Below are 26,102 nucleotides of genomic sequence, written 5' to 3'. Positions count from 1 at the left end.
AGTCATTTCCTTTTTTGTACAATTAATGTAATCAACTAATGTGAGAATTCTTTTAATATTGTCATTTGCATCGCTATCTTTTATGAATCTTGTTTGATCCTCATCAGTTATTAAAGGCATCATATGTTGCATTCTATTAGCAAACATGGACATGAACATTTTATAGTCAACATTTAAAAGTGATATTGGTCTATACAAGGAGCATCCCTAGCATATTTTTCTGGTTTTAATATTAGATGAATTAAAGTATATCTAAAAGAGGGTGGAATACTATTTCCTTTTTTTAACTGAATTATATACTTTAAAGAGCAAGTTTAAAGCTTTTCTGGGTAATAACATGCATTTCTGGAATAATATTATTGCTTCTAGGTGCCTTATTTCATTTTAATTTGCTAATGTGTGTCTTAATATCTGTTATTGTAATTTATATATCAATTAGCATTATATGTTCTTCTGTTAATTTTTAATGTATTTTTAAGGAATAATTTTTACTATCATTTGAGATTATCAATGTTATTAGCATTGATTAAAGTAAAGTGCTCTTTAAAGGCTTCTAAAATACCTTCTAGATCATAAGCCTTTTTCCTAGTGCTAGGAAAATATATTTCCTTTATTTAATTAGTATATATAATCTTGTTTGCTCTATTAGCTATATGTCTTTGATTTACGGGGATTCATATACTATGATGCTAGTTTAATTTTTTTCTAGATTAATCATAGTTTTGTGATGTAAAATCTGTGAATAACTTTTGTTTATTTCTTCATATTCCTTTTGTAACCCAGTATTTCTCTTTTGGATATTAAGCTTCAATCCATCTAATTTTGATTGTAAATCTTCAGTTCTCTATCCCAATATTTTTTCTTATTTATACACCAAGTTAGTATTCTTCCATACAGATATGACTTCAAAGAATCCCACACAAAAATTTCAGAGATATCAGATGTTTATTTATTGTCAAAAAAGATTAATTTCCTTATTATAGAATTCCTTGAAGTCTTTTAAATTAGTTATGTAAGTTGGGATTCTTGTAATGTGTATATATTGGTTAGGGTTCATTATTAAATCAAATGTGATTGCATTATGATCAGATAGGGAGCATGCAATTACTTTAACTTTATCAATTTTTGAAGAAATATTTCTAGAAATAAACAGTATGTATTCTTAAATAAGTACTATGTTGATGGGAATAGTGTGTAAAGTAAAGTTAGTTAGGATGAGCAAAAGTATTAATATCTATAACATTCATAGTATTAATAACATTTAAGAGCTTTTGATATGGCTGATTTACTTTGTGTATTTATTGCATTCACGTCTTCATCTGATAAAATACAATTAAAGTCACCTGCAATTACTACATCTCCCTTAGAATATTGTATAATATGTTCTAGTTCTTGCTTGACCATCTTGACACCTATTCCAAGTATCCAGTATAAATTAATAAATGCATAAAGTTTGCCATTTATTTTCAAAGGTACTAAATATAACATACCAGAATTATCCTGATAAGTGTTAATAATTTTGGGCATTAGAACAGTATTTCTCCACAGAATTGCTTCCCCTCTTTTTTCTCATTATGATGTGAGCTTACAAAAACAGAGTAGTTATTTGAGTTAAGCTTGTCTATACCTCCCTGTATTAAATGTTTTTCCTGAAGAAAAACAATATGAGGATTAAATAACTTGAAATATTTAAAGATAGCTCCCCTTTTATAATTGTTATTTTGACCATTAACATAAATGGAGATACATTTATTACACAAATTCTGATTAGTAGTAGATTTATTTATATATATCTATAATTAATTCAAAGTATGAAAAAGTAGATTTTATGAAGAATTAAAAATTATAAACACTTTCTAGTAATTTAAAAATAGCATTTTAGACATCCATAAACAAACAGTAAAATTAAGAAACTTTAATAGCAAAACAGAATAGAAAACTAAGGCCAACATGAGGTATACAACCCCACACTTGAATAGTGTTACCATCCAATTGTTCCTTCAACTCAGAGACAAAACTAGTACTCAGCTTCACTATCTAGAATATTAGCTCTTACTGCACTGAAAATAGAGAAGTAATGTATATAATTGTTAGAGATGTAATTATGACATAAAGGTTTAATATTTGGAAATTAAATTACAAATAAAATGAAAATTATTATAAAAATAATTAGATACACAACAATCATAATGAATGCTGTATAAAACTTCTCTAAATTTCTAACTGCTCCTATAAAGAAATAATAGACAAATTTAAAATTCTTTATATATGACTACCAAACAATAATGAATATCAAATAGACCAATATGGAACTTATAAAATGTAAACTTAAAAGAATCCTTATGAATAAAAGAATATATGTCCTCTTTTTGAAAACATAAGAATTCAAAAGAAGTCTCTATGACTTATGTAGAAGTTACAATCTATAAAATCACAAAAATCTCATTGTTAAATAAACTTAGTTCAATTAGACAGATTTGAAGAAAAACTTTGGTAATACAAATATAAAATAACCTTAAAAAATGGCTATATTTTCCCTAGGTAGACTCTTAGAATTAATATAATTTTATTATAGTGTACTGTTTCATACTATTGGGACTCCATGTAACAAGTTAATGGAAATATTGATTTTGTTAACTTCAGTATTATTCATCAGGACAGTGAGACAGATGTCATTGATATCCTGATGTGTAACATGCTAACAAGCAGAATACAAATCTCTCCTATAGTGCAACAGTATTCATGAGTATTAAGTCTATCTAACACCATATACAAACTTTCTCCTACAACTGAGTCTACTTATTTCACTATGGCATGTGTCAACCAGCTCTACTTTTGTCTCATTTACTCATAAAAAAATCTGTTTATTGTGTCATATCATTATACCTGCTTTCTGAATGAGATACGTTTACTACACATTAAATGGACCTTTTCTTCCTAAATATCATGCTCTTTTAAGACTATGAACTTTTATCAACTGTCTTTATGTAATTACTTCACTCAAATAGAAATTCTGACCATAATAATCTATAACAGAGTGCACTTTCTGTTTTAATAAAGGTTTAGTTAATAAACTTCAGACATTCTTGTATACACCAAATGCCAAAAATGTTACTATTAATATAAAAATGATGGAGTAATAAATATAGAGTTTGCCCTATAAGAAGAGATTGCAGAGACATCTGTTTTTCCCAACTGTCCCCTAACATTGTAAGAGGAACTGTCTCTATTCCTGAACTCCTGTTCCATCCTCATTAGAAAGTTTATCTAGATTTCTCCCTCTAAGAGATCATAAATTATGATGTCTATGTCTGCATTCCTCTTTAATTAATGTCTATTTCTGTACCCTCCACTAGAATTTATTCATTGTCGCTCTTGTACATTGTTAATTTATTCTACCATTTTAACTAATGGAAAGCCTCTTGTAAAAAAAGCCTTTGCATCTCTCCTACTCTCATTTAAGTAGCTCTCTCTCTCTTATTTTTATAAAAGTCCTCCTCCTCTTAATAAAGGAACTGCCCTCTTGAACTTTATTAATGGCATATGATATTTATGTGATTATTAACTTATTAAATTGTCCAATAATATAAATAAAGTATTCTATTAATTTAATGTTTAGTGTTTCCTGTATCTAGCTTATTTTCTGCTAAATCTGTTCACATAGATAATGTTTTATTTTATACTTCGTTAGAATTCAAAACAAAGAAGTGGCAGGGTACAAGAATGGTTTTCATTTAACCTTTAACCATGTTGATTATGTCATCAGAGAGCTACTCTAATGTCTTCAGATCACCTTGTACATTTGTGAATGTAAACCATGAAAGAAAATTGGTGCTGCTCACAAAAAAAAAAAAAAAAAGGAATGAGCCAAACTACTTCATCCCTGCTCAAGATCATGGCAGGATGCCAGGAATAGTATACATTTTCATTTTTGCTGTTTAGAAAACAAGTCATGAGCAAGGAGAAATATGAACTGTTCATCTAACAGTATAGATTGATTTATTTCATTCAGAGAAATCATCACTTTATCTCCACACACCAACATAACAAAAATCAAATAGATTTCAGGGATACTCATAAAAATAAACTACACAATTAAACAAACATCTCCCTCTTGGACTTCTCTCAAAAACTGCATGCAGATATGCAAGAGCAATGCACAAATCCAACATTACATTTACAGTCAACATCCATTCGTTTTATCTGTTATTAGTTAAAAAATAAGCACAGCTACCATTAGATATATTGGAAAAGGCTTAGAAAGAGGAGGAAGACTAAGAGAAGAATTAGTAAATATTATTATTAATTATTATTAAGATTATTATTCCCTGTATAACTAAAATAAAATCAGAGAGAGAGAGAGAGAGAAAGGCAAGAACAAAGGTGGAAAACCAATATCAGATTGTAATAGTTATGTAATAAATAATAAATTTATAAAGATTATATGTAGACACAGAGAGACACAAAGAGAAGAGTAAAAGCAAAAAATAAATAAATAAATAAATAAAATATTATAATTTTACCTTGTATATGCTGTGTATATGTATTCCAGTAGGTGAAAATATTCCTATTTGATTCTGTACTCTACCTTTCTTTCTTAATAGAAATTAAAACAGCAAAAACGTATACATTTAGGCATCATATAGGTGTTAGAAACAATAAGTAAAAGGTTTTATTTGTCTTTTAGTGTCTTCTTTTTCTTAGCTTCAACAACTTTCCATTAATTTTTTCCAGTCTGTCTCTTCATTGAACTGGAGCATCAGTCCATACATTCTCTTTGTTCTAAAATGTTACTGGATATTAAGGATGAAGTAGTAGAAATAGTGTATCAAATATTTTAATTTCATTGGGAAGAAAAGCTTTACATCTGGTTGGAAATAACAGATGTGTTTTAACTTGTTTCTTTTTTAGTTTTTTTATCACTGGAATGAATTTTTTTTGTTCTGGAAATAACTGTAGAAAAATAGTCATTGTCAAATCTTATTATTTGATCTTTATATTTGACTGGAGAATTAGACCATGCAGACTTTAAAATAAGTTCTTTGTCATGAGATGAGAAAAATCTTACTATTACTGATCTTGGTTTAAAGTTAGTTGTGGAGGAAGGTAGTGGTGATGCTAAGGACCCGTGTGCTCTTTTCATCCCAAATGATAGTGCTTCAGGTAATTTCAGAATTTCAGGAATCTAAGTGGTGAGGAAGTTTACCATGTTGTCACCTTCAAATTTGTCAGGTAAGCCATAAATACAAAGATTGCTTTGTGATATATTTTCAAGATCAACAATCTTTTATAGCAATGAAGTGTTTTGTTTTAAAAGAAATTCCACCTGTTGTTCTTCTTCAGTCATTCTTCCCTCTATATAATTTAGGGATGCTTTGATATTAGAAATCTGGATTTTCTGATATAAAACAATCTCCTTAAGTTGATCCATCTCATTTTTGCATTATTTTTTAAATGTATCTAATTTGTTGTCCATTTTGTCTATTTTTGTCAATAAATCATGTATACTGGAGAACAAGGATTGTAACTCTTTTTGAAAGACAAGTCTTGTGAGTTGTTCTTAGAGTAGCTCATATTGATGAACAGTCAGAGTCTTCTTTTAGCTTATAACTGACAGGGATTTGACAGAAAACTGTTGAAATAACTGGATATAAACTCCAAAAAATATTTCTGGATGAAGATGAACATAAAATTAAAGTCTAATGTTTTTGAATAGTTGAAAATTCCTGTCAGAAATATTATAAGATAGGAGAGCTAAGAAAAAGTGCTGCTAGCCTGTGACCATCTTAGCCATGCCCCCAAGAAATAAAAATATTGTAGGTCATCCAATAGTTGTATGCATCTTCATGAAATCAGAGCTATTCATACCCATTGTTTGCAACTACTGTGTGCTTAAATGGTTAAGTCTTGTAATGGATAGACTGAGAATAAAATCATCAAAGCCTGTCTTCAAAGGATTTGATAATAGTATTTCCTCTTCTTTTGACTGGGATTGTTGGAGTAGTGGAAAGTTTCCAGACACAGGATCATTAGAATTCAGTAAAGCATCTGTCACTAATAAAGGACACACACAACCAACCAATTATTTGGGCAAATTCCAGTCAATGAAGGACCAGCCAGAGAAAGACAGACTACCTGAGAGCAGCTTCCTTTCCTTGGGAATGCAGAGTAGAATTCAGAGCGTCTTTCCTCTGATGGAGGCTGGTGGGGGTGGGAGAGGATTAAGGATTTGATACTAATGGAAAACAGACGTTGCAGACTTCCTATATGCATGTACAAGAATGAACTTGTGGTTTGCTGTCACTGCAAATCAGTAGCCTGTGAAGGTACTTCTGAGGAGGAAAGTAAATATAAAATGGGGTCTTGGAAGCTAATGACCGTTGTTTAGATTATAGTTCCATGGTATACGGTGGTAGAAGGGGCAGTATTCTCTAGTTACACCTCATGAGCAAATAATACATGGTCAGAATGGTAGCCTGTCATGCAAACACTTTTGGGATAGTGTCATCTTCTGCACTGTTCTGTTTGACATAGCATATATGTTCCTGTCTTTCTGCCGGTACTAAATTAAAGCTGCCTTCTTTGAAAATTGCAACAATCTCTGAATAAACTGCTACCTTTAGAAGAAGACCATGTGGATATTCCAGTATAACTCTATAAAGTTGACATGTGTGTGCCTGTGTGCATGTATACAAATGTCTAAACACACAATCCTGAGACCACAATTTCTAATTACTATAATATATGAAGACCATAGATCAAGGTGTCTAATTGGTGCTGTCTGTCTAAAAACACATAAGAGAATGGAGTAAGACATGACATTGTGCTCTCTCTGAGTAGGCCCCACCCCTATTTTAAGGAACAGTCATTTTGTAGTTAGCATGAATAAAATATATAACAAACAGGTGGTGTGGTTTCAGTATTCAGATTTCTGGTCTCGGACTAATTTGGAAGTTGAATATATGGTCTTTACTTTTGTAGGTTTGACACTATGATTTTAGATGATATGAGGGCAGATAAATAAAAAAGGCAGGACATATGTTTGTCAAAGCAAAATTCATGTGATTTAGGGTTAAGAGATTACCAATGTCTAGATTTTTGAGATCAGGAATGATACATTTCATGGCTTTATAAACAAGGCTAGTAAGACTGATGAATCTGTAATTGCCAGTGTTGGTGATTAGACCTTCCTTGTGTAAGGGAAATCATGTTAGCTGTTCCCAAGGCACCAGGAACGTGACACATTGCAAGCCTCATGTTAAAGAGGATTAATACAGGTTCTAATCAGCCATACCTGGCACTAAGTATTAGGTTTCATGATACAATGCCAGTGCCCATGGTAGTCATGTTCTTGTTTTAGCTAGGTCTGGTGGGACTTGTTCTAAAGTGATCTTGGAATAGGGTAAGGAGCTGAGGAATCAGTGGGGCAGTTATGATCATAGGTAAGGTGAAGTTTGCCTTAAATTTGTCAGTTAAGATATATATTTCTTTGGGATCATAATGTGTAATATCATTATGGATTATTTCAGACCATTAAAGAGTTTTGTTTCTTAACTTTCTAATGTAGTTATAGGAGGACTAGTGATGCCTGTCCTGTTCTTGGACTTTTACTTTTGCAAGATCCTGTGCAAGTATGTGGATCCTCACAACTTCCTGGTTAGGGCTGCACAACTTCCTGGTAGACTTTAATTTAGTAGAAAATTACAGAGAAGCAAACTCTAATGGGTGTATGTGCTTATTCACCAAACACTTGTACAGACTGTTCTACCTTACTGGAGAAAGTGAGTAAGGTGTAAGATAGGATGATACCCAAAGTTGTGTAGTCTTAATGGAGGAATCAGCTCCTCGCCTATGATTGTGAGGAAAAGCCTCCTAGATCTAAACATGATGAGTATGTGATTATTGATTGTCTAACTTATGGATTGTCTGTGATAAAAAATGATCAAATACAAGAAGTGTAGTTGGAACCACTAGATAATCGACTGCACGATCATATAACTAGATCTGCGGTAAAACACCCAAACAGTCACCTCTTGGTGAAGAGTTGCATTCATCAGGCAAAACAACGGCTGGACATTCCTTGCAAACCCAAGTGAGCAAAAATGCCTGTTACAAACATCTAGTAAAATTTTATTTAGAAGATGAATTCTGAGAGTAAGGCTAGGCACAGTGAATCTGAACAAAACATGTTCAAAACCTCAAATCAATAAGGCAGGAACAAGGAATTTTAATTAGAGTTTGGTTAGTGCTTGCCAATGATTTCTGCAGGAGTTTACAGAATTCATCATTGCTTTGTTTTTGACTGGCTCAGACTGGTTCATTTTGGGTAACCTTAATATTCAGGTTGATGAGGCATCCATAGCCCTTGTTAAAGAGATCTCTTGGATTATGAAGTGAATGGAATTTTCTCAGGCAGTTACCCTTGCTGTCCATTACCTTGGACATATAAGGTTTGTCACCTACTGACTTGGTGTTGGAGCTGGTCTACAGTTCTGACCACTAAGTGATTCTTATTACTGTGGAACTTCCAAGAATGGCTGCTTCACAGTCATAAATAATTCTTGATGCAGGCATTCTAAACTTGCCACCCAGAAGTTACTTTGTCCTCACTTACAAAAGTTCCTCAGAAATCAGTGCTGATGACCCCGAGGAAGTTAGGTTCTGTGAACATTTTAGCTTACAGTGTCTCTTCAGCTGTCATCACCTCTTGCTATGTTCATACAATTCACCTTGTGGCTCATGAACCCTAGTTCAACAATGAGTTTCATTCTATTCATAGTACCAACTCTAGTTTGGAGCATTCTCAGTGCCATTCCTACCATTTGGGGGAGTTAATTTAAACTGGATGAGCATGATGTGCAGGAATCAGAGTTGGCTTATAAGAATGCAGCATTCCTGTCCAGGAAGAGCTCATTTGTGGCTGACCAGCTAACAGTGCTGTTTAAAATGGCTGTGATGTTGACCAGTACAACTCTACAATGTACTGTGAAGATGACATGGTAGACTCCTCCTTTTAACATATATATATATGAAGTGTCACAACATCTGTTTGTTTATCCTTGCATTTTAGTATTTGCTTGTGTTTAGTATTTTTTATTATTTCTGTTTGTTGTTGTTGTTGTTTTAGCTTGTATCAGTGTGCAATTTGTAAGGCAGTACAATAATCTTGAACTTGAACCCTCGACAACAGCAATGAACAAAGCTGTCATTTTGAAGAATGTACAAACAGCAAATAATCGTCAAACGTCATAAAAACAGAGGCTCAGTAAAAAAAAACTCTATTTAATAAAACAGAATTGTAAAAGGATAAGCACTTTCACATATCATTCTTCATCAGATCTTAACAGACCAAAAAACAGAACAATTTATTTAAAAATAGGACAGCCAATAACAAAATTCAAACAATTAATGATCCAGTGGTCTAGATTTCAAAGCAGGTTTTAAAGGTATAGTATAGTTTAAGCCAGGTAACCTATGCGCCTGGAGTGTTGCTATTCATTGCATTTTTAATAACTCTGTTTTGTTGATGATATCCCCCCTCTAGCAGATTCACTAACAATGCCAATAACAGTAAACTTAAAAGAATGACCCACATTGTCTCTAATGTGTTTATACAAAGCATTCAAACAACTCATTCTTCTAATATCACCCAGGTGCTGCAACACTCGATCTTTCAACCTCTGGTTAGTCTTACTTACATAGAAAGAACATCCTGTTATTCCCTCTTTTAATGGTCTTCCTAAAATACATAAAAGGAGGGAGAGACCAAGTGTAAGGCTGATTAAGGCTGGTAAGGACTGGGCGACAGAGCCCTTATCAATATTTGTTGAACAGGAACTTAAACCTTTTTTGGCATGAGCACTGGCAGCACTGAAAGATACAGTGGAATTTCTATGGACTTTTGGTGAAAGTGCCTGGTGTTTGAACTTTCAAGAAAAGAATTTTATTTTGGTGACCTTAGACATTAACATGTTATTGACTGTCATACCTAATACCTATGGCAGTGAGTGTATTAGGAATTTTCTTAATAGTTTTAGTGGCTTATCACATCAGTGCATTGAATTAATTTGCACTTTGATAGAGTTGATTTTGAAATGTAATGTTTTTGTTTTTGATGGCATTTTCTATTTGCAGCTGCAGGGTGTTGCCATGGACACACCCTGCACTAATAGTTATGCCAGTTTGGTTTTGGCCAACTGGGAATCGCAGGTTGTTTTTTTCTGATCATACATATAGCCAAATCTTATTTACTGTAGGCATTTTGTTGATATTTTTATTTTATGGGAGGGTCCAAACTCTTTGTTGTCTGATTTTGTTGATTATTTGGAACATAGTAGTTCCTGTTTCAGATTTACTATGCAATGGTCCAGGGAGAGAATTAATTTTTTAGATACAACTATAGTCATCAATTCTGATGGCAGTATTGACTCACAGCTACACAGAAAGGAATGTAGGAAAAATAACCTGTTGGCTAGGAGTAGTAGGCATTCTACTAGGATATTCGGTAACATCATGAAGGGACAGTTCTTGCTTATGTTCATATTGCATACGTGTGACAGTGACTTCCTACAGGCTATGAGCCATTTAGCAGATGAGTTGATAGGTAAGGGATATCATGAAGCTGATGTAGCTCTGAAACTAGAAGAGGTCCATGACCTTAGACAAACTGCAGGTAGACCTTTCCTATATAGGAGATCGGCATACCTCCATAATAATGTCAAGAATAGACCTTGTGTGGTTTTTCTCTGAAATATAGTAGTAATATTAACTTTATCTGCGAAGTTGTTAAACGTAATTGGTCGATTCTACGTTCAGATGACACCATTCGGAGGATAGTTGGTGAGGTCCCTAGCTTTATTTTTAGGAACAATCTGACATTAAAAAGGGAGCTCTGTTATAGACCTTTTAGGAGATCTAGTAAGGTTTCAACTAAATTTTATACTTTTCACTGTAGATTGTGCAAGGCATGTGATTTTATGTCATGCAGTAATACTTTTGTTCTCCCATCTACATCTAGGCTACATAAGTTTAAGGTGAATGCTGACAGTAAGTCGGTTAATTTAATTTAATTGGCAACCTGCACAGACTGTATTTCGTTCTATGTAGGTAAGACTAACCAGAGGTTGAAAGACCGAGTGTTGCAGCACCTGGGTGATATTAGAAGAATGAGTTGTTTGAATGCTTTGTATAAACACATTAGAGACAATGTGGGTCATTATTTTAAGTTTACTGTTATTGGCATTGTTAGTGAGTCTGCTAGAGGGGGGATATCGTCAACAAACAGAGTTATTAAAAATGCAATGAATAGCAACACTCCAGGCTCATAGGTTACGTGGTTTAAACTATACTATACCTTTAAAACCTGCTTTGAAATCTAGACCATTGCATCACTAATTGTTTGAATTTTGTGATTGGCTGTCCTATTTGTAAATAGATTATTCTGTTTTTTGTCTGTTAGGATCTGATGAAGCATGTTATGTGAAAGTGCTTATCCTTTTACAGTTCTGTTTTATTAAATAGAGTTTTTTACGGAGCCTCTTTGTTTTCATGCCGTTTGCCCTGGTTGCTGCACTGTTTTATTTGCTGTTTATTCTTTATTATTTTGAACACAGTCAGCTGTTAGTCATTGGTTTTAGTATTTTTTTCCGTATTTTGAAGAATGTCGCCTTTTGGGTACTCCTTGGGAATGATTTCATGCATCTGATGAAAGTCCAGGATGAAAGCATGAGCAGTGTCTAAAAATGGCATGGCAGAATATTATTGTGTAGTTACAAAGATTTCTATCAAACTGTTCTGAAGGTGGGAGTGCCCCCCGCAGGCTGTGCTATGTAATGATACATGTGTGTGTGTGTGCGCGTGTGTGTGTGTGTGTGTGTGTGTGTGTGTGTGTGTGTGTGTGTGTGTGTGTGTGTGTGTGTGTGTGTGTGTGTGTGTGTGTGTGTGTGTGTGTGTGTGTGTGTATATATATATATATATATATATATATATATATATATATATATATATATATATATGTATATATATCTATATGTGATGATGTGTATGATCAGGAATGAAAATCCAAGATAGAGCCTGGAATCAATGGCGCAAGACAAAAAACCCTTCTGATAGGCAGAAATTCTGTGAATTACGTAACAAAGTCAAAAAATTAATAAAACAGGACAAACTCCTATATTACCAGTCTGCCCTGAACTCCACCCAAAACAATCCTAAACAATTATGGTCAACCATCAACTCCATCCTCCACCCAGGAAAAGTAGGAACCCCTCCACTAAACGAAACAAACTCCTCTGAAAACATTGTCATCTCTTTCAACACTCACTTCACACAAACCGTTCTATCACTAGCAAAACAACACAACCTCTCTCCACTACCCCCTCCAGCTACACCTAGTAACCTGCCCACTGCATTCGCTTTCTCTCCTATCTCTACCTCCAACATAAAAAAACTCTTATTGAAACTAAAGCCCACAAAACTAGTAGCTGACAACCTCCCAGCTGAATACCTTAAAATTGCAACTGAAGCCCTAGCCTACCCAGTTGCAATGCCGATTAACCGATCTTTATCTGAAAGCTTTGTCCCTTCACAATGGGAAATATCCCACATTATCTCCCTCCACAAAGGTGGGCCCTCCACAGAATTCACCAGCAAGCTAGCAATTCTGTCTCCTCTAGCAAAAATACTTGAGAGATGCATTCACTCTCAGGTTCTAGGCTATCTCCTTGCTAACAACCTCCTATCTAACACACAGCATGGTTTCCGTCCATACCACAGCACAAACACTGCCTTACTTGCTTTCACTAATACAATCCTTCAACATAAAAACAATGGTTATTTCACCTCTGCAACTTTCCTAGACCTATCTAAAGCATTCAACATGGTCTCTCATAAACAGCTCATCACTGTCCTCAGTACTCTATCCTTCTCTCAATCTGTCACAAACTGGTTCCAGAGCTACGTGACTGACCGCCATCAATCCGTTGTTTGGCATAATGATATATCCCCCCAACTCCCTGTCTCAATAGGTGTTCCCCAAGCATCCATCCTTGGACCCTTACTCTTCTCCATATTCACTAATAATCTAGCCTCTGCTACCAAACAAGCCACTCTCGTACAGGACGCAGATGATTCCACCATCATCTGCTCAGCCCACTCCTTACCTGAACTTCAAAAGACCACACAGGAAGCCTTTTCCTCAGTTGAAACTTGGCTTTTGGATGCACAATTAATCAAAACTCCTCATCTTCCAACCCACCAAACACCATCTAAACACCCACCAGTTTAATATTAAAGCCAACGGCAACACCATTATCCCCCCCAACAGACCACACCAAACTACTTGAAGTTGAAATTAACAATAACCTCAAGTTTGACATCCACTTCTCGTTAACCATAAAAAAAGTACACAAAAAACTAGGAGCTTTACACAGACATAAGCAATTCCTCACCAAAACAGCCAAAATTTCAGTTGCAAATAGCCACCTTATCTCCACCCTACTCTACGCCTCTCCAATATTTACCAACCTAAGGCAAAGTGAGTTAGGTAACTCGAAGCTTGCTACAAAACCTCCTTCAATTCTCACTCACCCACAAACTACTAAATCATCCTCTAAAAGTCCCCTCCCTCCAAAATGTACTCCAACCCTAACATACCACCAGACTACTACACTCCAGCAACAAAAATCAATTACAGGTAACTAAAACCAGGAACTCTGCTGGAGAAGCTCTCTTCTACTCCATAGCAAAATTATGGAATACCCTTCCTCACACTATAACGTCTGTGTCATCACACACTAACTTCAACGCTGATCTAAAATCTCATCTAAATGAGCACTGGACATGCCCCTGTAACAAACCTCTCTAACATCTCTACCCCAACCTCTCTAATCCCTTTTTTCCACCCCTCTAACTACCTCGGATTGCAGCCAAATACATTTCTTGTAAACCTATATCTCAGCTGTAATGTTAGCCACTGTTATTCAAGGGTAATAGCTGCTAGCTCAGCTATTAAAATACTTTATGGCACCAATAATATGTGTTGTATCATTTAACTAAATAATTTCATTTTGAACTATAAGTGTTTACTACTATTGTTAAACAAAACCTACGTATACTTCTTGTAACTTGTAATTAATTGTTGTTTTGAATTGTTGTTTTTATTGTGGAGCTGGTTGTTTTTATTGTGGAGCTTTTCTCCCTGGGCCTCCACTGAAAAAGGACCTGTGTCCAATCAGATTTTCCCAGTCAACAAATGTAAATAAATAAATAATAATAATAAAATAAATGTTAGGACAAAGAAGTGCTGACCAGTACTGGGAATATTGTTGGGAGATGGAAAAAACATGTTGAGAAACTCCTTAACCAAGCAGTCATTCCCTCCTATTAGGAGGTAGTTAATGGAACTATTAGTGGGCCAGGATCCATCAGTGTAGTAGATATTACCTCAGTGATTAGAAATGTCTGTTGTGCTAATGTTCTAGGTATAGATGTTTTCTGACTAGAGATATTGAAAGGGGTTGCATGTAGGTCACTTAAATGTGCCCTTCATCAAAACAGGAATGGGATGGGATGTAATGTTCTGTTGACTCATTTTTTTATCAAAAGCTGTGTATGTATGTTTGTTTGTGTGTGTGTGTGTGTGTGTGTGTGTGTGTGTGTGTGTGTGTGTGTGTGTGTGTGTGTGTGTGTGTGTGTGTGTGATGTGTAAAAGAGCAAAATCATCATACAGTGGGGTATGAAAGTTTCTACTTACCCCCATATTTGTATTTGCTCAGAACGTTTATATTTAGAGATGAAGGGGTATGGTAGGTAAGGGGGAGGGCATGCCCCCTGCAAAAAAGATTGGTATTGCATTTTTTTTTTATTAATCATTGGATAGGGTTTGTGAGAGAAGTCTAGCCTCTCCTCCTTCAACTGCTGCCACCACTTACTGAATAAAAATGAAATGATGATTATATTTATTGAAGCTGTTGCCCTATGTAATATGTTAAAATATATTACTGCAATTGGGAGAACATGAAAACAGAGCCAACTGTATTAATGTACTAGCCCATTTAATGTGTAATTTACATTTTTCCAGAGTCTACCACCTAAGTATGCACACATAATTATTTTGGAATCGCAGTAAATAGTTCACTACATGAATACAGCAAATACATACAAAACAATTGATGTTTAACTATTACAAAAGTATGCTCAGACTACATTGTTATTTATTTATTTATTTTTTGCTGAGATGTAAAATGAAAAATAATGTCTATCTGCTAATAATTTTCATAACTGCTCTTTGTAACTCCCTACATCATAGCTTTCATAAGAAGAAAGGACTGTACAATCCTGAAATCAGGTAAACTATCGTGTGATATACAGATCTGTCTCAAAAGTTAGTGATTACCTACAATGGCTTGAAAACCTAAAAGGTGCTTAAAACTGGATTTGGCAGCAGGGAATTATTTTGCTCTGCTGTAGTCAAAAGAGATAAGATGTGATTGAACAATCTTCAGCTAAAGCAGAAGGTAAGAAAATTAATAGTTTAGAGGGGACAAATTGTCCTGTATCTGCCTTCAAATTCTGTTTCTGTATTTGCAGTCTGTTTGTGAAAAACTGTCAAATCTTCTTAGGAAAATATGTTACTCCAGTTTTTAGTCTAGTTTTCCTACTTGTTTCTTAGGGTAAAACCAGATGAGGGCACACTAATTCCTTTAGCACCCCTCTAAGGCTGCTTACTCAGCCTTTGCTGGATGTGCCATAAAAAGGGAAGGAATAAAAAAAAATCACAATAAAGAGATTGGTATGTTTTTATGCAAACTCAAAAATATATATATTTTTTTTAGGGTGCACCAGAATTCATTGGTCGATCCTTTGCTTTTCCAAGTGTTAAACTACTGAATGACCCATATGTCAAGCCATCACTGCAGTTTTTTGACATCTATAGAGGCCGAATGTCAGCTGGGGAGCTTATTGCTGCCTTTGAGCTTTTAGAACTTGACTACAGTGGCTACTTAGAGGTAAGCGTGACATTAGATGAGCTGTCATTATTCTGTTAATCAGTTTATGCTATACATGTTAAAATGCTCCAAGGTATCCAAGGGTCACGTCTTTCAAAAAAAAAAAAAAGCATGGGTATGATTTATTTATTTGGTCATCAACGTGCAGAATTTAAGATTGTCATTAATTTGTTTTTATGATATTATTGCTGGAGTTTTGTTCCCTGGACCTCGACTGAAAAGGGATTTTATGATCAGCCGGACTTGCCAGTAAACAAATACAAATGCATAAATTCACAGTAAGGAAATTCTTTGAAGCTGTCACATTTTGGATATATATGGCTGATGTGGAAATGAACATAAACTATGTACTGAACTTTGAATGAGTTGTTCATAAGAGTATATAATTGAACATTACTTGATGATGGATGTGCATATCAGAAGTTATTTTATGTGGCTTATATGACTGCTGGAATTAAAAATTGCAATTGTTACAGTGCTGAACATAAAAAAGAGGTAGTCTGTGGTAATATACATGCTTTAGATTATACTCAGTTGTAATTTGTGTGCTTGAGATCTTACATTAATTTAGAATATGAATATGATTATAGATAAAAACTGCAAGAAAAACACACTCAAACTAGAGTTTTCACTTTGCTATACCTTAAACCTCCTATAATGGAGGTCCATGGGATATATGCAATGACGCCTTAAAGACATGAAGTGTTTCAGCTACATAGCTTCTGAATGTCCATGAGTTTTTTACCTTTTAAGTGTTTATAGTTAGATTCAGGCCAATAAAGCCAAAACCCTGTGGACGTGCATGTTTCAGCCTTTTTATTGAGCTTAGGGTCTTTAAATCCAGCTGATGCCCATAAACATTAAGGTGTCTGCTGAAACACTTGTGTCCTTAAGGGGTCATTTGTATAGGACCTGTGGTCCTCCATTACAGGGGGTTTAAGGTATCACACAATGAAAACACTAGCTTGGCTGGATTCTTCTTGTGGTTTTTACAGAATGGTTTATCTGTGTGACCTTTTTATCCTTTGGTTTCTATGATTATAGATAGGGACATATGTGCTGTGGTTGGCCACATTAATGTTGTATGACTTTTAATTACAATGCAGACAGACATTTTCAAGCAGCAGAATTAAGTAGAAGATGAAGGTTTGCAGTAAGAAAAAAGGAAATGGGAGGAGCATGAGATGCGTGTGTACAAGGGATGGTACTACAGTTAATAAACATTAGTCAACAAAAGTGAAAAAGCAGCAGCAGCAGGACTGAGAAAGATGGCTATAATAAAACTGTATGAAACTTTACCAAAAAGATAAATGTTATCTAGGATATGAAATGAACATTAGCAGTAAACAGAGAAGCTAATGGACTGTAATGGATCATGTTAGATCCTTGAAAACCCAAATAATCTAAATCAAAATCCTCATATCCTATTGTACAAAAACAATTATTTGAGAACAGAAAATATCTGAGTAATTGCACTTGGGATGGGAGGTTGGCCTAATGGTTAAGGTGTTTGCCTTAAACTCACAAGGTGCAGGGTTTGAGTCTCACAAGGGATAATTGGCTAGGCTTAAAATGCAGTTAGCTTAGTACTAACCTATGAATCTACTACCACCCTTAATTAACAGGTCTGTGCAGAGATGACACCTAATAACTGAATAAAGCATTTTTGGCGTGAGACAAGTTCTGCCCCCATGACCACCTTATGGTGTGAGACAAGTCCTGCCCCCCACGACGACCTTACATTGTTATTCTTATTCAGAGGCTGCAACAAATTGAAGAAAGAAGAATTATTTAAAGTATTAAAAAGCATTGCTCAACTTCTGAGACCCTGTGGTCTCAAAGGAAAAGAAAAGTAGCTTAAATTTGAATCGGCACATATTGCTATAGCATGTAGAACACAGACAAATATAAGGAAACGAAGCACTGAACAAGCAGGATTAGGCAAACAAGAAATAAATGTCATTGTCTAACAGAAAATGCACCCTCTTCATATTACCTAATTATAGGCGGTATCAGCAAGTTTGTGTTATAGCTTGATACTGGGAGGGATAGATTCCTGTCCCAGAGACTTCCCATACTCTGGAACAAACTACCTATCTATATCAAACAAAGCTCCACATTAGCACTCTTCAAGAAAAATCTTGATGACTGGATGGGAAATAGGAAATTCACTCTGGGGATCACCTCTGTGGCTCTGCTCGACAGTGGCACAGGAAAATAATTTTCTTGGGTGGCAAAAGCCAGGGTACCTTTTTGGTTGGGCTTGTATAGGCCCCAGGGCCAATAGCCTAGTACCTAGCTATGAACCTATGTACAAAATATGTGGCTAATGGGCCGAGACTGGATAATACATCCACAGATAAAGGTCCATTTTGTTGCTGGCATCTTTAGACAGCTCCCTAGTGAAATGCCAAGTGCCAACAAGCCAAAAAAATAAAAGACCAAAAACACAAAAGAAGAGCGAATCTTGAAAATGGTTCTTCACCAAATGATTATAGCAGCCTATGATGTATAGATCACCTAAGGAAGTAGCTTAGTGAAGGGTATAACGTTCTGTGCCTTAGTTTTTCACTGGATGTAAGAAGTTTCTGTTTTAAGTTATTTTCCATCTTAGGATTGTGCAGATCAGGCAATGAGGCAACATGGATCAAATTCCAGCCACAGACTTATATATTTTATGGTACCCCCCCCCCCCATTCTAATTTGATCAACACTGGTGAAAAGTATTGAGCAAGAGAGCAACTTGTCTTGAAAGTTGATAATAACCAGTGGACTCTATGCATCACTAGAGAGAGAAAATTTCTAGCCTTGCTTAATATCTGTAGCTGCTGTTGAATTTCTATACTGTTGCAGTATTTTTGTTAGATTTTGGTTCGTGAATCATGATGATACTCAGGCATTTTATTGCTGGGAATATTTGGTTCCACTGCTTACTTGAATATTAGTGGATGGCCCAACACACTCAGAAGAGTTCTTTACAAAGATGAGAAAAATGTTAGATTTTTCAGCAATTAGTATCAAACCTGAGTCAGCAAGGCACTTTTGACGGTTGTCAAAATTGTTGGAGGGCATTTTGCATACCCGCTACAGAACTGGGTATAGTAAGGTGGAATTAATCATTCATTTCATTCTATTTGTGTGTGTATTTACTTATTTATATGTTTATTCATTTATTTACTCACAGCTTATTATTTCCTTATTTGTTAATTTTCTGTATTAGCTAAGGTAGGACACTAGTCCAAATGGACCATATTCAAGTTCAGCTTGGGGTTACAAGAGATCGTATAAGAATCATAGTAGCTATTTACAAAGAATATGTGGTTGGGATACAGAATATTAACCAGCAGAAGTTACAGGTGAGCTAGGTGAACGTACACAATATGAGACAACTCAAGCGATGCTGCCGTAGGTAATATGTACAACTGCAGAAGTTAGAGAAGAGCAGATGCAAAACGTAAAAAGCTCTTCTGGACTACTAAACTATAACAATCAGTTTGCATCCATTAGTCACGACACACACTGAGCACTTCAGTACTTCAGCCATAACTGCAAATTCAGTATTGTCAATCATTTATGAAGCCACAGTACCTCTGCAGCATTATAAAGTGATGCTGATACTACACTCCGGCTTCATTTGCACTTGCTGATTGTGGCCTTTAAACAGTTGGCACCTTGGGCTGCAGGCTCCCTTTGCCCCACACTAGTTATGACTCCGGAGAAGAGTTAGGTAAGTCCACAGTGTTTCTACATGTTATTGACAAACAAAGGAAGACAGTAGAAGCCAAGCTAATACTTCTGTGGTGTGCTCACAGAGACACACAAGGAGGAGGAGAACTTAATTTGTTTCCACTGGACTAATGCCCTTGTGTTCTGGAAATAGCTTGTCAACCATTGAATATGGGGATCTTGAGCTCTAAATTGCAGAAGCATGGCAGTCAGACTGTTTTTTATGGTTTTGAAAAATTCCAAAACTGTTATACCAACCATTGTACCATTGCTTGGAGATGTTTAACCCATAGGCTGACTTACCATTGCTTGGAGATGTTTAACCCATAGGCTGACTTACCATTGCTTGGAGATGTTTAACCCATAGGCTGACTTACCATTGCTTGGAGATGTTTAACCCATAGGCTGACTTACCATTGCTTGGAGATGTTTAACCCATAGGCTGACTTACCATTGCTTGGAGATGTTTAACCCATAGGCTGACTTACCATTGCTTGGAGATGTTTAACCCATAGGCTGACTTACCATTGCTTGGAGATGTTTAACCCATAGGCTGACTTACCATTGCTTGGAGATGTTTAACCCATAGGCTGACTTACCATTGCTTGGAGATGTTTAACCCATAGGCTGACTTACCATTGCTTGGAGATGTTTAACCCATAGGCTGACTTACCATTGCTTGGAGATGTTTAACCCATAGGCTGACTTACCATTGCTTGGAGATGTTTAACCCATAGGCTGACTTACCATTGCTTGGAGATGTTTAACCCATAGGCTGACTTACCATTGCTTGGAGATGTTTAACCCATAGGCTGACTTACCATTGCTTGGAGATGTTTAACCCATAGGCTGACTTACCATTGCTTGGAGATGTTTAACCCATAGGCTGACTTACCATTGCTTGGAGATGTTTACCCCATAGGCTGAAATACCATTGCTTGGAGATGTTTACCCCATAGGCTGACAATGATGCCCTTTGTGCTCCTTGCCTAAAATTCATGTTGGGTGTTGATTGCAAGACATTTTGTTGCATAATTCAAGATTTGCCCTTAAACAGTTTTCTTCAAGGCATTTGCTAAAGATCATTGACAGAAAAATGGCTGAAAATTAGAGATGAGACACCTCTGTGGAGTGGGGTTACAGTGACTTCTCTCTCTTGGCTTTAAGGAAATATTTTTCGGCAGTTGTTGGTCTTTGTAGCAAGCCATGTCAAAAGTGATGCTCTGGTCTTCAAGAATTTATGGATACCTTTTGTTGTTTTGGTCCTCACGTTCCTTGATTTTGCAAGAAGCTTTCTAATGTAATGTAATGTGGACATTGACCTGTTTTTAAGAGGAAAAGGAATGCATGATGGGAGTGTTCACAGTATTTGCACTGCCATCAGCATCAGCGTGAGAGGGATTTGCTGTGAGAGGTATTACACAACAGCAGGGGGCAGGGTCAGGACAGTTTTTGGACTTAGAAGCTTGTTGGTCCCAGCCCAGAAACATTTTGTTTGTTCCTTTCTGCAGGGACCTCAAAGCTCTGCATCATCTAATGGCCAATTCATTCTCCCAGTCCTACCTGCTATAATCTTGGACCGCTATGCTATGGGAGAAAGAGCTATCAGTCATAACTGCCATTCTGCAGTGATTAGATTTGTTTTATTTTTCCAAGCCCACCTCCCCTACCATGGTGCAATTCCTGTTATGCTTCTACGCACACACTCATGATCCCTAGCCTTTTCGGCCTCTTTAGCAATCTCCTGCTGCCCTCATTTCACTTTCCTTTCCTCCTTGTCTGTGTGAATAATATTGCAGAGACTTTTCTAATTAGTTTTTAGAAATCATGAATAAGTCTTCATGATACAGAAAAGATTTTATGCCCAAGCTTAAAACTTTCTCTGTGAGTCAGAATTGCGAAAGAAGTGTTTGGGACTTGAGAGAACCTGTTCCAAAGGTTCCCAAAGCTTCTTCAATTTGTTTTGTTTGACCATATTAATGTTAGTCCCTTTTTTTTCTGGTGAAAATACAGAGGTGTGGCTAATGTGTCACGTTCATTTACAGTGGAAGAGACTGCAATTCATTCAATTATATACATGCCATTCTCTTTGGAATGCATATCTGTTTGTGCCAGGGTTTTTGTGGTATATGCAAACAGAAACATCTCACAATTGTTCTTCAGAAATCTGGAACTTTGCCATGGGAACAAACAGTTGTTACCTGTATTAAAAGATATATCTCATAAATAATCAGTAATTTTTAATCTGTGACTTTAATCTTGGCTTGGCTGCTTATGTGCTCTTAAGAGCCAAGTCAAGACTTACTGGTTTGCTGCTGGTTTGGCAGCTCAGATTTCAAAGGCTTGCCTGCCTGTAGGCACTGCATGTGTAAAACGAGACCATGCTGTTGTTTTGTATGATACTGAAGATGTCTGTCTGTATTCACATTTGCATTATGTGTAAGAATTTCTACCATGCTCTGTTTTTATTATGTTAATGAGGATAAGACAGTCTGTACTTATATTTGTACATAATTGCAAGCATCCCTAGAGGGTAAGGCAGTGTACACAATTGTGTAAAATGTGATTCAGAGATATCTTTAGCCACAATGAAAAAGATCTTATTATTGGCTAATTTGCATGCCTCTGAATCACGTTAAAGAGCACATTTCAGTGATAGTTACTACTGGCGACCTAATGAACATCCCCCTCATTCACTCCCCCACACATATCCATACATTCATACACATACACACACACACACACACACACACACACACACACACACACACACACACACACACACACACACACACACACACACACACACACACACACACACACAGTCATCTGAGCGCAATCACCCTGTAAAATTACAACAATGGCTCCATCTCTGAATCAGAAAAGGTTGCAGCAAGGGAATGACAGCTCATGGTAGGGTTTACTTCTCACAGAATCCCTTTCTGAATACCAGAGTATTTATTTTACTTACGGTAGACATGCTTTTTTGTGGAGTACAGGTTCATAGGTGAGTACTAGGCTAGTAGCCCTTGCAGGCCATTTTAAACCTTGTCAGTTTCCCTTTTGGTGCCAGAATTACTCTATCCCATTTAGCATTAGACTGGCCTTATCTATCCTGTAGTTGCTAATTGTATATTATTCCTAGTGAGAATAACTGGGATCATACCATAGATAATTTGAGGGAACCCATATGTGGAATAAAGCATTTAAGAGCTACCTGTGTTCTGCAGTCAAAGTAGTAGTAAAGGACATTCCTGGGATAAAGTTTGTATTACCCATCCATAGATCCAAGTTGCACTTGAATATAGACAGGGACAAACTTTGTTTTGTGTGGATGGGGAGCCTGTTCCACAGCAGTGGTATTCTCTGCAACATATACCTGTCCATCCAAACCATTCTGTTGATGTTACAGAAGAGGTTTAGATCTCTGGATCAAGTATTTATGATGCCATTTTACTTGCTGATGTGCAGCATATCAATCAGTATTTGATCAGGGGATGCCTTGTATGGCAGACACAGATCACCTCTTTGCATTCTGTAGGATACTGAGCATAGTCACAGGGTTTTGAGGTGGTCCATGTTGCTCTTCTTATGTTGATGCTTGGGTGTTAATTTGAGTAGTTTATTGTATACAAACACATCAGGATAGATAGCAGGAACATTGAACTTAAATGAAGTATCTAACTAACTGACAACATACATGCATGCTCTTACTCTGGCTGCTTACTCAAAATGGGATTCTTGCTTGCACATTCTCAGTACTTACATGCATATGCTCTCTGACTCACCGGAAAGCTTCTTAAAGGTATATCCCACACACACACTGCTGTACATCCTCCCTCTTTACTGAGCTGTCTCATATAAACAATGACATTTGAATAGATGTGCAGTTATACAGACACTAATAAAGAAAACAACAGTCATGTCCAGGTTGCTGTGTATCTGGAAAAATGTTTTGAGATGCTACCTGATCTCATAACGTAATAGTTAGGACTGGGTTTAGCAACAGGGACAGTCATTGGGGAATATTCTGATTGGGGAGTCTCAGGGATTTTCTCATGGAAGAGGATTGCTGAAGGAATGTCCTTAAGAACAGGAACATTGGACAAGTCATTCTGAGAACTGTAGTCTTTGTCACAGGCAAGATGCTGTAACACTGGTTCAGACACTGTTAACAAATGCTTCTGATTTCATCTGAAATTCCATTCCTTGTGATTCCACAATGTAAAGTCTCGGCTCTTGACACAATCTTTTCACAAATTCGATGTGATCAAAACCTTTTGACGTCTGCATCCTCACTATCCCTTTTTGTAATGAATGGAGCAGTTTGCTGGCTTTATCATAGTAAGACTTCTAGTACAAATGCCTTTTCAACAGTTGGGCTTTTGCTGCTTTGTTGTTTTTAGCACTTGGAACCAACAAATTACTGCTGATTGATAATGTAGTCCTGGTTTGTCTCGACATACGTCTCTGGGCAGGTGAACCAAGATGATTATCATGAGGAATGTTTCTGAGATTTAAGTTTAGAAAAATATCAGTATTGTCATGTCTGGATTTCTCTAACAGCTGTTTTGCACTTTGAACTGCATGTTCAGCCAAGTCATTTGACTGTGGGTATTCAGGACTACTCGTAATATGAACAAAGTCCCAGTCTTCTTCAGATTTCTTGAATTGCTCACTTGTAAACTGTGCACCATTGTCTGAAATAACTCTATGGATTACCATTGACAGAAAAATGTCTCTTCAACTCAGTAATGACATTACTGGAAGTTAATTGGGAAGTAGATCAATCTCGAACCAATTTGAATAAGAGTCTACTAACACCAAGTAATGTTGACCATTCCACTCAAAGATATCTGTGGCTACTGCCAACCAAGGTAGTTCAGGAATCTGGCTTAAATGAAGTGATTCTTTTTGTTGATGTGGCTTTGTACTATTACATACTGAACAAGATGAAAGTAGTTTCTCAATATCTCTTGATATAGAAGGCCAACATACTAGTCCTCTCACCCTTTGTTTGGAAGAATCGGTTCCCAGGTGGCCACAATGCAAGATGTTAATATACTCTTGTTGCAAGAATTTTGGAATGATCACTTTAGGACCTTTCATGATGACACCATTGTCTGACAAAATTTCACCTCTGTATGGAAGATACTGCTGCACTTCTACTGGTAAACATGATTGCTTGGAAGGCCATCCTCGACTGATAAAGAGGTTTAACTTCTGGAAAACTGTCTGTGAAGCTGTGTGAGATCTAAGCTCATCAAGAAGTGTGGAAGAAAAATTTCTCACTTCTATGACCTCAAAATCAAGTTGCTCATTGTTATGCTGTTCTATTGTTTTTCTGGGCGATCTGGATAAAGTATCAGCAAGATAAAAAAAATTGCCTTTTGTGTCGACAAGATTGAAGTTGTACTTCTGCAATTTGAGCATCATGCATTGCAATCTGTCAGGAACTGTATGCATAGGCTTTCTCAAAATAGTGACTAAAGGTTGGTGATCAGTTTCTATCTGGATAGGTCGACCATAAATATAATCATGAAACTTTGAATATGCAAACACACTGGCCAAGTTTCTTTCTCAATCCGGGCATTCTGCTTCTCAGTCTGAGTATGGGTTCTTGATTCACTGGCTACTGGGTTACCCTCTTGAAGAATGACTGGACCTAAACAAAACTTAGAAGCATTACAGGAAAGAGTAACTGGTTTGTGAACATCATAGAAACTGAGAGTTGGTGGCTTGGCAATTTTCTGTTTCAGGACATCAAATGCTCTTTGGTGCTGTTCTGACCATGACCAAATTACACATTTTCATGTCAGTTCTCATAATGGTGCTGAAAGCTGGCTTAAATCTGAAATGAACTTGCTTAGATAATTGACCATGCCAAGAAAATGTTGTAGGGCTTGAACATTGTCTGGACTTGGTATCTCAAGAATGGCTGTTTGCTTGGAAGGATCTAGTTGTAAGCCTGAACTGCTAAACAAGTGTCCAACGTAAGTAACTTCTCACAGTCTGAGCTTGCACCTCTGAGGATTCAGCATAAGATTCACTTCACCTGCTCTTTCCAGAACTTCCATGAGGTCTCTGTTATGCGCGACTTCACCATTGCCTCCTACTAGACTATCATCTACTATAATAGCAAATGGATAGCCAGAAAAAAATTGCTGCATTGCACACTGAAAGACTTCACTAGCAGAATTCATTCCAAATGGAATTCTTAGAAATTTGTATCTTCCAAATGGCATACCAAATGTGGTCAACAGTGAAGATTTTTGGTCAAGCAAAATTTGCCAAAATTAACTCTTTGCAACTAAGACAGAAAAAATAGTGGCATTTGGCATGAGGGCAGAAACCTCTTTGACTGTGCAC

The 26,102-nt window shown here is 36.3% G+C and overlaps 1 protein-coding gene across 1 annotated transcript in view; it reads left to right on the top strand.

The window, feature by feature from the left end:
- Positions 1–26,102, top strand: part of LOC122817026 (fer-1-like protein 4) — a 1,119,105-nt gene that overhangs the window by 681,368 nt on the left and 411,635 nt on the right. Inside the window, exon 26 of the mRNA XM_044090141.1 lies at positions 15,834–16,007. Within this exon, the coding sequence (XP_043946076.1) occupies positions 15,834–16,007 (174 nt within the window). The remainder of the gene's footprint in view (positions 1–15,833; positions 16,008–26,102) is intronic.

Source organism: Protopterus annectens, chromosome 12.part0 (assembly GCF_019279795.1).
Source record: "Protopterus annectens isolate FY-2018-M chromosome 12.part0, PAN1.0, whole genome shotgun sequence".
Lineage (NCBI taxonomy): Eukaryota > Metazoa > Chordata > Ceratodontiformes > Protopteridae > Protopterus > Protopterus annectens.
The sequence above is the reverse complement of the archived record's forward strand: the minus strand, read 5'-3'. Positions and strand labels throughout refer to the sequence as shown.